Consider the following 14,980-nt stretch of genomic DNA (forward strand, 5'->3'; position numbering starts at 1 on the left):
TGACGCAGTAAATAAACATAAAAATATCAAATTTTTATTCGAGACGTAAAACAAATTAACCCAAAGCCAAAAAACCGGCCAAAATTTTCATCAATACCCTACTAATTAAAACTCTAAAGTATTACTCCAGACTACTCTTCAAGACATTCTAAATATGTCGCAAGGAATAAGGCGCGCCGTAATTGCAGCCTACTCGTCCTAAAAGTACAAAGGCCTTTCTTTTGGTGGCATTTTTGATAATTTTTTGGCGTAACAAACTACAGTCCGGATTTTCTCGCGTTGCTATGCATCGTTATGTAAAAATTTATCTTTCCGCGCACCTCTTTTCTATTTTCTCCCCAGCTTCCCTCCAAACTTCCTTTCTAGCAAGTTCCATTCTTGAAATTACTTGGGATATAACACGATCACATCTGCCCGAGAAAAAGAGAACTACTAAATGGTCTTGAATTTTAATTTCAGGTCATTCAATGAGAAAATTTGCAAAAAAAAAGAGCAATGTACATGGAATTTTTAGAAAAGAACCAAGTTTGTGAAGACCGAGCCACTTAGTTCTGAAAAACGTTAATGTGGTCGACAGTGAATTTCCAAGTTGGTTATCGTGCGCTTGTATTTCCTTTAGAGATGAGTTGTTAAACTTAATGACGCAGTTTTCTTCAAAATAAATACACATGACAAAGCCGAGTATCCAGAAGGCGAGACATACAAACATAACGAATTGAATTATTGTTTACACAGCCGGAAAATTAATAATGGTTGATTCACTCCGTGTGACGAGGCTGTTAAAGTTGCTATTATCCTAAAAACAAAAAAACGTGTGAAAAATTTTGGTGACCATTGATACAGCTTCCATGGAATCTTCTACAATTTGTGATTCACCTCTTCCACTGAATATGTGTTCTGTTCGTTTTCGTCACTTCCAGCATGTGCCTCGTTTCGTGGGAGGGAATGCGTTGAAAACGTCTTGTTTGAGGAGGATTTTCTCAATACTTTCAACTTTTGACAGAAACAACATCGCCAGCACTTGAGAAAAAACTTCTTAAATTTTCTCTTAAATTCGTTGTGTCTCCACGCGTATAAAGGAGGATTCACTACAGAGTTACTGTACAATAAAATGCGAATCCAAAAACGAGCTTCTTTGCTCTTAGTCGTCTCAGGAGTGGCAAAGTGGTAGAGGATCAGAATTATGCGAGGGTACACCAAAATTATGAACGCTCCAATCACAAAAGCGATCGTACCTGCAGCTTTGCGCTCTCCTTTCTGAACACGGACATCCCTGTCTGTCTGTTGTTTATCGACGTAGTGACAGAGTTTGGGTTCAAGGGCCGCAACGAACGAAAGACGTACAACTTTACTCGCGAAACGACTGTTAGTGCGACGTTCTCTGATCGCCTTGCTAGCAATCTTGAAAATCTTATAGTAGGTTACCGCGATGATTAAGGTGACTAGAAGCACAAACCCAACGAAGAACGCGAGGAAGGGTTTGTCACTAACGCCTGGAAATTTAGGAAGAAACGTTACAATTAACGCCACTATCCAGATCAATGCAATCGCTAAAGAAACTTGTCCCTTCGCAAACTTCACCGATGACAGATAAAATATCGGGTGCGACAAGGCGACGTATCGGTCGATACTCATCGCAGCCAGGCTAGATATTGATGCAATAATATTCACACGACCAATAAACCCAGCGATTTCGATCACCATCGTAGGCACTGTTGTTCCGCGATACATGGCCATATGTTGTGATGCTCGCATGGGTACGAGAACAGCGCTTACTAACAGATCGGCAAAGGCGAGGGATGCCAGGAGGAAGTTCGAAACAACCTGAAGTGATTTGCTCTTACAGATCACAGCGATAGTGAGGGAGTTGCCGACAGTTCCGAACAAACATAACAAGATCTCCACACATGACGCAAGGAGGACACTGTAGGAACCTACTGACGCAGTTTCAGCTTGTTCTTCACTTGACGTATTCGTAGAAATTGAAGCTGCCATAAAAGAAATATCATTCGAAGTGAATCTGCTAATTTTGATTGCAATTGTGTCGTTATCACTCTCTTTAAAGTGAAATACGAAGTATATTTGCAGCGTCAAATGGCTTGCTTGCAAAATGTTCGTATCATCAGCTGTAGACTTATCTTTTGCTCAGGTGTTCAATCGCCTTGAATGTTTGGCTCTCGTCCGCCGTGGGATCGAACTGGAAGCTAATGAAGTGAAGTTGATTCTTGCTTCCGGAAACGAAGCTTGAAAAGAGACTCATTGAAAACTGAAACCGGGGTAAGGGTCAATCCCATGGTTCTGCTTTGATTAGCATTTGAATCTCATTAGCAAATCGCTTCTCTACAATTTTGAGAATATTGTTAATTGCTGATCTGCCTCTTGTAATTGGATAGAGACACTTTTAAGGAGAGCAACTTTTCAAAGGTGTGAAACTGGTGGGCAATTATGCTAATTTTTTGCTCTCTTTGCGTCTGAGAAAGAAAGCCAAAATTATAGGTGTCAGTGTCCAAAGTGTAGCGAAAATTATCGTCGAATGCGACGAATTAAGTCGAGAATCACTCCTGTCAAAAAATGATCAGTATTCTTCCTTGACAAGAGAGAAGAATGCTTGCTAAAAATTTGGCTTTCATTTTTTTAATTTCCGCGTATCCGTTAGAATATCTAGCAAAAGGATATTGAAATCGCAACAAAGCTAATACTTCACAAAAAAACCCTGATATGTCCTGGTATATCGAACAATGTTTTAAGTTCGATTCCAGTACAATGGAGAATGAAACTAGCCACAAGGCGAAAATCTAGAGTCAGGTCTTACGTTACTTTGGAACCGTTAGCTTTTGGAAATTTGGTGGGATGTTAAAAGTTCCTTACCTGGTTTCAATTTGAATATCAATCAGGAGAATCGCTCCCCAACCTACAAAGGAGTCCCGCTACCATGACACCATAGTGTTCCCTCCATCATGTTCACACGATGTCGACTGTGAAAGTCGCACCTTCGTGTTATTCTTCGAACACCCAATGTCAATGTGGGTTATATCCTTCCCCTTTCCCTTGGCCATCTGGATATTAATCGCCAATTAAGGCAAAAAACGCCTGCGATCGAATCATGGGACCGAGAATTTTGGTTACCATGCTAACTTTTCTCGGTATTTTCTCCTGAAACAAAGTGATATATTCATAGGCGTTACTTTCCATCATTAGACCCCATTACATGCTATTAGAAAACATTCGCATTCATTACTTATCGTTCGCCGTAACCAGGCATCATTCGCCGTTATTGGAAGTCGTCCAACTGCAACGCTACAGTCGTCTAGCGTCATTAGACATCATTCGCGGTCACCGTCATTAGACGCAATCCCTGGACCCTAATTAGTCATCTTTCGTCGTCCATGGGATGGTGAACCTCATTTGGTTTTTAATCAGCTTTTTTTCTTCAGGAATCGGTTATTATTTATCCCTTGGAGGAAGGGGAGGGGGTGGGGGGGGGGGGGAAGGGCTTGGAGTAATTTGGCTGTTGCAAGAAAAAAATCTACCTGCTTTCCCCTAGTCTCGTACCCAGATCTTACCGTGTAACTGAAATAGAACCACCTGGCCTGTGTCCGTGTAAAAGACTAGGTAATTCAGTGTTGTCAGTTAAGTAAATTGGTTACCGTAAAGAGTTTAAAGGCTGACGTTTCGAGCCTTAGCCCTTAGTCAGAGCCATTGGTGAAGGGCTAACACTCAAAACGGCAGCCTTTAAACTCTTTACGGTGGCCAATTTACGTTTTAAACTCAGTTGATAACACTAAATTACCCTGTTATACTCTCCCACCGACGCAGTACCACAGTTTCTTTGGAAACTTACCCCTTTTATTTATTTGTGTCAAAGACTAGATCCCCCGCTGGGAGCCCCGCTGGGAGCCCCGCTGGGAGCCCTCTATTCCCTTTGACTAACCATGCAATCCTCCCGAAAATCTCCGGTGATAAAGAATGACTGGTCAACGGGGTCATGGCTTGGCAATATCAGCTGTCATGTAATGGGCTCATGCAGCTGTGTATGTCTTCGTTGGGTTTTCGTACTGTGTTGGGTAACGAGAAGACGGTCGGAATTCTACACGTGACCGAGAGAGTCATGGGAACTAGAGGTAACAAAATGGCTTCCAAACGTGGATGCATGTGCACTGAATATTTTTTAAAGAATATCTCAGATTTACTCGTTGAAGGATAGAAAATGATGACCATGGCTCTTTGATTATGCAGAAGCATTGAGTAGTGGGCATAGAAGCCCATTTTTGACGCGAGTAGCGCAACGTAAGCACGCTTTGTCGCACTCAGTTTTGTTAAATCATGTCGCAGGCGACGAAGAGAAAGCACGTTGCGAAAGAAGTGCTGGACGATTACGTTGTTCCAGACCCAAATCAACAGATTGTTAAGGTAGGAGAACAAATGGGGCGAGTAAGTTTTACCATCTTTATAAAGTAAACATGTTGTTACCCCCATTGCTCCGTAGAGAGAACAAAATTTAAATAAAAATTTAAGGCATAGCTTATTGCAAATGTAATAAGATTTAATTTAGGTGGTGGCTAAGAAACATCTCCGTGATATCTCACTGATTTAATTCTGTGGAACAGCCAGAGAAGAAATGTCAGACCTAAGTTAAAGAAATTTTGCACTCAGTAAGGGTGGAAGGGTGTAAAATTTTGGACATTCCATATTTTATATGTATTCCCCCCCCTCTTCCCATTTCCTCCCCAGTCTTTGAAAAGGCACCTTTTTATTTGGCTCAGAACCAGTCAAGATTTGAGTAATGAAGATTAAACAAATTTGGAATCCCCTAGGTGCAAACTTCAAAGGTTCAGAGGGAAGAAATATGGCTGTTGGAAGGTGGTCTTTAATAACAGAGTAGAAAGAAATGGAACGTTCCAATAGCATGTTTTAAGGCAATTGTTTTTTGATAGGGAGGAGAAGGGGTTAAAAAAAGCTTACATGCCCTTCCCTCCTCTCTTATGGGAAAGTAGATGGGTCTGGTGGGAGGGGAGTTAGGATGAGGTTACTCTGTTCTGGGGGTCTTAGTTGGATGAGCAAAGTATATCTTCTGTGAAAGGAGCAAATCTCTTCCATTTCACATGGCCAGTACAGAGCGTAAGACAAGGGAAAATATATTTCTATCTTGTTCCAACAATTTATTCTTTATAACTTCCTGAGCTAGATTTTACTGCTCTGTTGAATTGTTTATACTATGGAGATGCCCAGTAGATGTACTTCTGAAAATGAAAATTGCTACAAGTAAAACTTATAAATCAATATTTCTTTCCCTGAGAAAGATATTAGGTGGACGTGGAAACAACCTTCATGAAGTGGAAACTTCTGATGGCACAAAATTTCTTGTCAGTATGCCATCAAAATTCAGAAAGAGTGTATGGATTAAAAGAGGTATGGATGGAGGCTTAAGAACAGTTGTTTTTAAACTGTGTTTAAAACCCCTGAAAGAAAATAATGATGATGATTTTAATTGCTTATTTCGAGCAACTATCCCAGACAAAACTGTTAAGACAACAGAGAGGAATGTATTCTCATTTTCAATTTAGGCTGTTATATTATCCTGCCCAATTTTCCTTTTTCATTGTTGTTTGGTTAATGTTATTTTTTCTCAGAAAATGTATCTTGAAAAAGTACATTTAATAGGTGCAAAAGATGAAGATGCATTGTCAATGAAGGGAGGAACGCTGTCTTATGCCTTACTAACAGCAACTTTTGTTGCATGCCTATTTTAAAATAAATATGTTCTCAATATTTCCTACTCTAGGAGATTTTGTTATTGTGGACCCCATAGAAGAGGGAAACAAAGTGTGTGCTGAGATTGTTCATATTCTGTACAGCAAACAAATCAAATATCTGAAAAATGAAGGACTGTGGTAAGATATTTGTTTTTAGTTTTGTTAAGTTATTTCATGATTATGTGGGATTCACACTTTTCACTAAGGACATTAATAAATAGACTCTTCTCAATGTCTGTAATTCTTTTGTTAATTCTGGCTTCAAGAATGTGGTTTTAAACCAAGAATTATCTTCTTGTTGTTATTGTGCTGTTGTTATTGTTGTTATTTGCTGATTCTTTTCATCATTGATATTGGAAGGGAATATTCTTTTAGGTCACCTGCAATTGATAGGGCTAACAATGCTGTTTAGCATTGGTGCATAGCCTTTCAAGCTTTCAAAGGATAATCTTGTGAGCAGAATTAAACTTTAACCCTTAATTGCCAAGATCTGATTGTTAACTCTCCCTTTTAGCTGCTACACATTTTTTGTGAATTCTCTACAAGAATTTTGTGTTTGATCAAGAAAACAACTTCTACTTGATAAGTTTGAATGTGATCTCATAACCTTTTTGCAGGATAATGTTTGGATCTAATGGAAGGGACATTACATTTTAATCACTTCTGGGAGTTATAGGGTAAATTTAACTTGTTTTTATGTGACTTAAACTTCAAGGCCTTCAGCATTTGCAGACAAAGCTTCAACTGATGAAAAATCAGATGACAAACAAGTAAACAGGTATAAATTTTTTAATGCCTTTAATATAATTTATGACTCTGTAGCTTTAGTCCAAAGTGTTTTTATAAAGAAGAATATATATAATTTCTCAAGGTATAATTTTTTTGTTGGGTTTGGTTTCTGACTGTTTGTAGTACAAAGACAAAAGCATGAAGTTGGAATATTGTTTGTCTTTTAACAATTTCCCCACAATTTTAAATACAGTAAATAGTCAACACTTACAAGACATATCATAGTAATTATAGAAGTGAAGGTAGTTCTGGAGAGGACTTTTAACCTTTTAACTCCCAAGATCTCATTATTAATTCTCTTTACTGTCTGCCAAATGATTCTCATCATGTTAGTCTGGAGAATTTGTTATTGGATTAATTCATAATCCCATAATTGATATTTTTCTTCATTCCCATCACTTGTCTTCATGATATAGTATAAATATAGTAAGGAGAAATTCTGTCTTGGTCAGGGTTAAGTTGTGGATGGTGGTGAATAATGTTTTGAGAACTTTGAGTCAAGACTTGCTTTTTCAATGGATGTTACAAATCTAGTCTGACCAGTTTTCCTGTGATCAATTGTCAATAACCAGGAGAGAATAAGGGCTTACTTTTACTGACACAGAGTTGAATTATTGTTTGAAATTAGTATATACCACCAGGAAACAAAAAAAATTAGTTTATTTCTGTTAATGTACCAAAATCTTGATGGGAATTTAACTCTTGAAATGCAATGTTGTATCTTCTGCTGTTCAGAGGTGAATAGTGCTTGCTAATCACTTCCAAACAAGTCAAGTAGTGAATGCAAAAAGCAGTAAACCTGTGTGGTAGACTTTACATAAACATAACACGCCTCTTTACCTTGAATTAAACTTGTTATGTTATGTTCTGTTGTGAAAATAAACTTGTAGCTCACATACAATCATGAAGGATCTCTCAATAACATTTCAGATGAGACAAGATTGTCATGTCAAGCTAGCCACAAACTATCACATTTTGCTTTGATTAGTAACCGTTTTTATTGCAGATCATGCATAACAATTTTCTCGTGTTATGTTTTTAGCAATGTCTGTGAACAGAATATAAATGGCATTAGTGAGGATGATGAGGATGATGATGAAGAAGATGAGGATGATGATGATGACGATGATGATCTATTTGTTAATCCCAACCATCAGAGAACAACATATTATGTTGAATCAGACTCAAGTGATACAAGTGACAACGGACCATGATATCTGTGATCTGTCTTGGAAATGCTATTGTCCATTTCCTGAGAAAGACTGGTCTGGTGTGAACAATTTGTGAAACAAAATTGTTAGAAATAAATCATGATAGTTAAAGGTACATACACACAGAGATCTAAACAAATCTATGAATTCAACAATTTTATTGTGAAAGAATCAAAGGGCACATTAATGAGACATTGTGGGTTTTATTTTAATTTAATTTGTATGATCTCTTCCTGTTACTAATGGCAACATTCTTTCATTTCTTTTTGAAGTGTGAAACCACGTGTATTTCATCCCATCAACAAATTAATACTTCAAACAGTTGAATGGAACATTGCAAAGGATTGGGTAGACTCAAGGCCACCAAATTGATTCTAGGGCTGGAGGGTTTAGAAATTTGCAAATTGAAGAATTTCATTAAAAGTGGGTGCAAAAAAGAGTCAAAAGCTAAGCAAAATAGAGAGAAGCTTTCTTGCATGTAGCTGCTTCCATGTCTGCTGTCATTGGGTATATTGACAGCTTGTTAGAAAACTCAGAGACAAGTTTGTACCATAGATTTTTTTTGTCCAACCAAATTGCTTCAAATTGTCTGAAATGTGTGTTTCCAGAAAATATCCATACCCCCACCACGGAGGGAATTTCATATAGGACCGCCCCACCCCTTCGGATTTTCCATTTTGGGGTAGCAGTGGTAGCCCCCCCACCCCTCTGGAATTTCCAAAGAATTTTCTACCACCCCCTATACCCCCTGGAAATATATTTTTTTCTCGTAGCAAGGGGGACGTGTGATTTTGTCGCGTGTATATTCGAGAGATGGCGTACACGCGCAAGGTAAACGTCGCTAACTAGCTTAAACTTAATGTTTGCTTTATTTTTAAATACAATACTTATCCTTAAACATTTAACACAGTATTCTCAGTACACGAAAGGAGAAAAAAACTGTACAAGTCGCAACAAAACACTTTTGAACTGTTAAGTTTGTACAATGTACTGAGAAAATTGCGTGCACTTGAAATGGAAACGTTCGAAATCACATTGAGCAACGTAAATTTGTACAAAATTGTGTCATAAATAAGAGAGCAAAAGAGAAAATCGAGTCAGCAGTAAGTTATTTTGAACTCATCTTTCCAAATTCCAGCCTCTAATGTAAAATTTCTTCACACAAGCATTGATTCTTGTTAACAGCGGGTCGATAATTTCGTCCGATTGTGCATAAACAAACCTTGGCTAGTTACCAGTCCCACGCGCATATATACAAAGCCCTGGATCCTAATGTTTCTCAATGTTACTATCAACTGTTTTCTACTACGGTACGACTGTACTTATCATTCATTGTAACATCGCAAGCAAGTAAGCCATAAAGAAATCGTCAAGTCTCCTACACATTATGATGCAACGGAATTAAGCTCAGTGCAGATCAAAATTAATAGATGGCTGGAGTCAATAAGGGGTAGTGAATGGTAAATTTATGCGAAACTTTGCGAGACGGCGAGACCAGCGTTTTTTTTTTTTTGCGAGACCGAGACAGTTATTTGTAAATTTTACGAACGCGAAACGTGTTATGACTGAGGAAAATCCCTAGGTAACCACTCCTGTTGGTTGTAATCTTTGGAGACTGGTAACGAGTAATGGCGGCTCCGTTCGAAAAACAAAGTGATTCTCTTCTTTATTTGATGTTATTTATGTTCCAAAGCGCTACAAGGATAAAAGAAAACTTTCTTTTGCTGCAGAACTGTTAGAAGCATCGTAATTTAACAACTTAAACTTCAGAACGTCCCACTAAAGTAGGTAAAAGGCGCCAATTGACATACGAAGAAAGTCGATCGACTTCCTACCCTCTGGACGAAAATTTCGCCTCTTACCCCCCATCCCCTCTGGAATTTCCTGGGACTTTGACCCCCCCACCCCTCTGGAATTTCCAATTCCCTCCGTGGTGGGGGTATGGATATTTTCTGGAAACACACAATGTATATTTACAGTATCAGCCAAAATTATTTTAGAACTGCAAATATGATTGCTGTGTTAATCACATTTCTTAAGCACCCATAAGATTGACATTATCAACCAGCAACACAAGTGTTTGTATTATGAACACTATTTTAATGGCAATGTGACATTACAGACACTTTCAAGATATCTCATTTCCTTGTTTTCTTTTTTTCTATCTCCTGTCAATTCCATTTCATCAAAATTTTTCTTGATCAATCAACTTAAATTTTTCTCTATCCTGTGTAATATTTATTTAAGTTGCTTGGTAAGACACCCATGTGCCGATGTGTTGATGAATTGTTACATTTCAATATATGTGTCATATTTTATTTGTCCCATTGTTCCAAGAAAATCCATCATTGCAAATAAATTGTTTTAGAATTTTCTGTTGTGACAATTCTCTTAGTTTTGGAAATTGAATGTGACCTTCACACCATTTGAGTCAATTTAAAAGCTGACCGGCTTATGTGGTTTACCCATGCCATTAGCATCCCTACATCATACTTTGTTACCCACACATCGTACACATCATTTCTTCCCGTAAACTGAGAACCTAGAGCTTAATGTACCAGCTGAACACAAGGAACATCAAGAGCCACTAGAGTGAGCAAGTCTTTGAAAGATTGAGTATTGTAAAAGCAAAGTCGAAGTAATCACAACAGCCAATCAGAAGGAAAATACTAACACTGCTGTTGTATACTGTGTGAATGTACTCGAATCCTCTTTTGCAAGAGAATAAAACAAGCCAAAGATTTGGTGACACTCAACCCTTACCTTCCCCACCCTGAGCATTCATATTATCCATCCTATTCTCCTCACATTTCCTATGATACTGACAATAATTGTTTTTGAGAATAAGGAGTTTCTTTAAATTGGTGATCATTTCCTTTATTCTCATAACTTTGACATTCGATTTAAGGGTGATACTGTAAATTAACTTGCTAAGTGACTTTGTCTCAAACTTTTGTGATACTTTTTGACAAGGACCAATGAAATACCCCTGCATAATTTTCCAAAAAATTGTTGCCATTCAAGGTACATATTTCTTAATTGTTTATGAAGAAGAAAAGAAACATTTTCTGTTGAGAAAGTCTCTTTGGACCAGTTAAAGTACTACATTACAAGAGAAGAGATTTACTCCAAGATTTATGAAAGACATATATTTTTATTTAGTAAGGGCATTTTCTGGTAAAGGTAAAGAATCCAATCCTACCAACACATCAACTAGTGTGTCCACCTACACGTTGACCCACGTGTTGGTTGACAGTCAACCATTTTCCAGTCACAATTTTTTTCAGAAGTCATAACTTACAGCTTGCATGGCAAAGAGATAACAAGATTATATAGTCTTCAATTACCATGTAACACAATGTGAAAGGTATCAAAATGCTAGGAGTGACACGAAATACATAAAAAAGTTTGTGTTTAAATTCTAGGAAGTTTCTTCACCCACAGAGAGCAAATATAAATTTAGAAAGGGTCTCAAAGGCTAAAATTTTAATGGAGAACTTGAATTTAGAGTGCAGTGGGAAAGGTGAAAACAGAATGAAACTTTCCATGATAATGTTCTGTATATTCTTAACCTTTCAACTCCTGAGATATCACTGATAATTCTCTCCTCTAACAGCAACACATTTCCTTGGAAACTACCATAGTTATGAGAATTTTGTCTTAGATCAAGATTACTACTTTTCAATAAGTTTGAGTATTCTCCTTACCTGGATAATGCATAAATATGAAGAGAGAAGTTTCATGTTAATCACTTCAGGGAATCGAAGAGTTAAAACACAAACATACACTGCACAAGAGCTAGTTTTCCTTCTGTTATCAGCCTGACTAAACTTTAACATTCCAAAGAACTACTGCATAATGATAATAGTAAATCTGAAAAACAAATTTTAATGTTTTCCACTGTTTTCCACACACAACTGAGAGTCTAAATGTTTGGGTATGGGAGCTTATTTACATTGTGTGACTAACAGTTTTCCATGTGATTTACTTGTTGCTCATTACTCATGACCTTGATATCTTTCATGCTGCTTATTTTAACTGTTACACATCAGTTTTCTCTTTTCACTCTTTAAGGCTCTTGTTGGGCCTTAGGTTTTGTGCTCTCTTGTCCTAGGGGTCAGGATACATTATTCAGCTTTTCTTTGCTTCCAGTTGTGCATGAGCAAGTTGACATGCCAAATTTCTTGCGACAGTATGATGGATTTAAAAAATTGCCATCCTCAGAAATCACTGTTGTTACAGCAACATGTCATGAAATCAAAGTCTCGTATAATATGCATCAAATACATTACACATGTAACAAGTATTACTGCATGCAGATACAATCTGTCTCAAAATAGACTGAAATTCAACAGATTCTATATAACCTAAATCAAAATGTTGCCCTTGATAAGTTGGGTTTCATGACTTCCTTATCCTGTATTTTCCTTTCTGTAGTTGTCTGATGTACAACTTTGTTTTTGATCCATCTTCTTTTCTCAACCACACCTGAAAATCACAAATAAACACATAATCTTGATTAAGAAAATGTTTTGTAAGAAAAATATTTATAAAAACCCTTAAAATCCCATTGTAAATATATTAAGGGCTGGTTAATTACATAAGGGCTAACCCAAACTGGTTTTTTATGCAAGCAGTGGGCCTAATGTATTCTCTCTAAGAGGATTGTTTTCATGAAATTAATGTCCTTCCACTGGTAGCTTTTGGCCATTTTGACAAAATTCACAAAGATAAATATTCAGGCTAAAGATTCAGCCAAATTCATGATAAGTTGGAATGTGGTTTTGTTAAACAATGGCTAAACTTTGTCTAACCCTCTACACCCTAACATTAATATGTATAATCTCCATACTGTCCTCTTTACATTTCTTAAGGTGCTGACAAGGAGAGTTGGTTTAATAGTCAAGAGAGTCTTTAGTTGGTGATCATTTCTTTGATTCTCATGACCTTAATGTGTAATTCAGGGGGTGATATAGTAAGGAGAAATTAAATGCTTGTCACTCTTTAACAAACCATTAACTTCCATAAATTCTTGTCAATGGTGCCCATGGATTTCGATATAATAATAAGGCTATTTTTCTTTAATGATCAGTTCCTTGACTCCCATAACCTTTACTTATGATAACATGATAATATTGTAATGAGAAATTTGATGCAGATCTCTCTTGGGAGTTCTGTTTTTAAGGGTTATCATGAAAAGAAATTTTTAGTTCTGTTCAACAGAAGACTGGCTAGAAATACCACACAAATGAAGTAGAAACTAAGAAAATTATTTAATCACCTCTCTGGTGTTGATTCATGTAACAACAGTGCTAAATTAAAAAAAACAAAAATGTTTCATAACTGGAACAAATTTACTGAAATAAGCCCATAAAAAGCTAAAAAACCAAAATTTTTCATCTCCAGAACAAATTTCCTGAAATAAGCCATAAAAAGCTATGTATAAGCAAGTGTGTTTGCCCAGTGCTGTGGCTGTAACATGGTAAAATTGAATAAATCAAGGCACTTCTTTGACCTAACAATTATGTCTGACAACTGTTGCAAATATTCTGGAGCAAATCAGTGCCTTGCAATGCACACTTGAAAAATAAATTGAACTAGACTGAGGACTATCCAATACATAACAACACATTGATGAACAAGTCAAATTGAAGGGTATGGCTTAAGATAGTTATATATTGAAATACAGTCATACAAAAAGAAGAAATTTAAAAGTAAATTTATGATAACATGTAACATCAGGAACATGAGCTATCGACATACCTGGAATTTGTATCATTTCTACTCTCTATCAGTACATGATCACCTTTGTGGAACCTTAAAAAAGAATTACAATTATATTCACAAATACCATTCTAGGTGTGTGATTTAGTCTTAATAGTCACTGTCATGTGTGCACAGCTGTCACAAACTAACAAATATATGTCAGTCACAGAACCACATACCATTCTCTTTCATAGTAAAGCTGTCTATCTTCATATCTTGCACTGAATGGACTTTTCTCTGATTGACAACCACCTACACATGAAATAAGAGTTTGATGATTCAAATTTCCAAAATGATAATATTCATTATAAACACATTTGGTTGAATGTGAATCACAATATTCGGTTGTGATTCATGTAAAAAAAACCTTCAAAACAAAACAAACTTCTGTAAACTTTAATTTTTCACTTAAATTGTAAGTACATTGCACTAGCAGTTGAGTTGAAGCTCTCCAAAATGCTCACAGGAAAGTGAGTACTTCAAATGATCAACTATAACTTGAGAAAGCAATGACATGATAAAAGTGTACCATACAATGCGTTTGTGCTCTTCGACAGGCCTCTGGGATCCTTCAAAAACAACATCATCTACATCGATTGAATGGCAGTTGTTAAAGTCAGTTCACAAGGCAATTTTTTCTCATGAATGGCCAAGTTACTTGCGATTGAAGCAATTTAAGCAAAGTTGAACTATGAGTTCCAGTGCAGCTATGCAGCTTGAAATCCCACTGGTGGTATCTCACATTTATCAAGATCAAGTAGCCAAGAGTTTTAATATTTTATCTGAATGTGTTAGGAACTGTATTGAATTTTATCAGTCCTCTAAAAATGACTTTTAAGCCTTTGATGGAAAAGGTCCAAGTTAACTTTTCAGCTTGATGTAGTTTTTACTTCACATTGCTAAATAGGTATACTTATTTTATCTCTCCTATATTTTTAACTTTATTTCTTAGCAGATGTATTTCTTTTTGGTAGAAATAACTTATTTGAATTTTTATCTAGAAGATATGTTTTTAAGGAGATGTATTTCACAGATGAAGAGCCACCTTGTGGAAATGCAGAATAAAGCCATTATCACTAGTATTATTACTATTTAATAATTTTAGTATTATTATTATTATTATTATTATTATTATTATTATTATTATACAGTCATAAGACAAGACTCGAAGTCGTTTGCATAATCTTTTGCTTTTAGAAGATCACTTCCTTCCACACACCACACAACAATTTTAGGACTTTGACGCCTCCATCTAAGTTGCAGAGGAACAAATGACTAGAAAGGTCGTCTCAAGAAAGGTTGTTTCAAACACTCAATCCATTGTTGTTTCCGGCGTATGTTCCTTCATCTCTTCACTTACGAATCGACACAGACGCGTACCAGCGGTTTCTGGCATCAATCGAGCTAAATTTACGGAACATGCGCAGATAAATTGCCTCTCTACCGTGCTAAGTGACAGTA

General features: G+C 36.7%; 2 protein-coding genes and 1 long non-coding RNA gene across 3 annotated transcripts; 1 reads left to right on the top strand and 2 right to left on the bottom strand.

Moving 5' to 3' along the window:
• Window positions 1-12: 12 nt before the first annotated feature.
• On the bottom strand, window positions 13-3,017 carry LOC131785134 (octopamine receptor beta-2R-like). The gene is made up of 2 exons (XM_059101978.2): window positions 2,869-3,017; window positions 13-2,340 (listed from the first exon to the last, which is right to left on the bottom strand). Exon 2 carries the CDS (start codon window positions 1,993-1,995, stop codon window positions 859-861), a length of 1,137 nt encoding a protein of 378 aa, XP_058957961.2. The 5' UTR covers window positions 1,996-2,340; window positions 2,869-3,017; the 3' UTR covers window positions 13-858.
• Window positions 3,018-4,118: 1,101 nt separating this feature from the next.
• LOC131785128 (probable RNA-binding protein EIF1AD) lies at window positions 4,119-8,839 on the top strand. Its single transcript, XM_059101973.2, has 5 exons — window positions 4,119-4,410; window positions 5,301-5,409; window positions 5,783-5,891; window positions 6,469-6,531; window positions 7,585-8,839. The coding sequence occupies exons 1-5, from the start codon at window positions 4,324-4,326 to the stop codon at window positions 7,754-7,756; spliced, it is 540 nt and encodes a 179-aa protein (XP_058957956.2). The 5' UTR covers window positions 4,119-4,323; the 3' UTR covers window positions 7,757-8,839.
• A 2,048-nt stretch (window positions 8,840-10,887) lies between these two features.
• On the bottom strand, window positions 10,888-14,901 carry LOC136282144 (uncharacterized). Its single transcript, XR_010718118.1, has 4 exons — window positions 13,699-14,901; window positions 13,517-13,570; window positions 13,035-13,065; window positions 10,888-12,241 (listed from the first exon to the last, which is right to left on the bottom strand). It is a non-coding gene; the product is annotated as an uncharacterized lncRNA (long non-coding RNA).
• Window positions 14,902-14,980: the final 79 nt, after the last annotated feature.

The sequence above is a fragment of the Pocillopora verrucosa genome, chromosome 7 (assembly GCF_036669915.1).
Source record: "Pocillopora verrucosa isolate sample1 chromosome 7, ASM3666991v2, whole genome shotgun sequence".
In the NCBI taxonomy this organism is placed as follows: Eukaryota; Metazoa; Cnidaria; class Anthozoa; order Scleractinia; family Pocilloporidae; genus Pocillopora; species Pocillopora verrucosa.

Coding starts and splice junctions, on each gene's coding strand:
- LOC131785128 (XM_059101973.2), top strand. CDS start 4,324: ATGTCGCAGGCGACGAAGAGAAAGCACGTTGCGAAAGAAGTGCTGGAC. Junction 5,410..5,782: donor GAGTGTATGGATTAAAAGAG/GTATGGATGGAG, acceptor TTCCTACTCTAG/GAGATTTTGTTATTGTGGAC. Junction 6,532..7,584: donor GATGACAAACAAGTAAACAG/GTATAAATTTTT, acceptor TTATGTTTTTAG/CAATGTCTGTGAACAGAATA.
- LOC131785134 (XM_059101978.2), bottom strand. CDS start 1,995: ATGGCAGCTTCAATTTCTACGAATACGTCAAGTGAAGAACAAGCTGAA.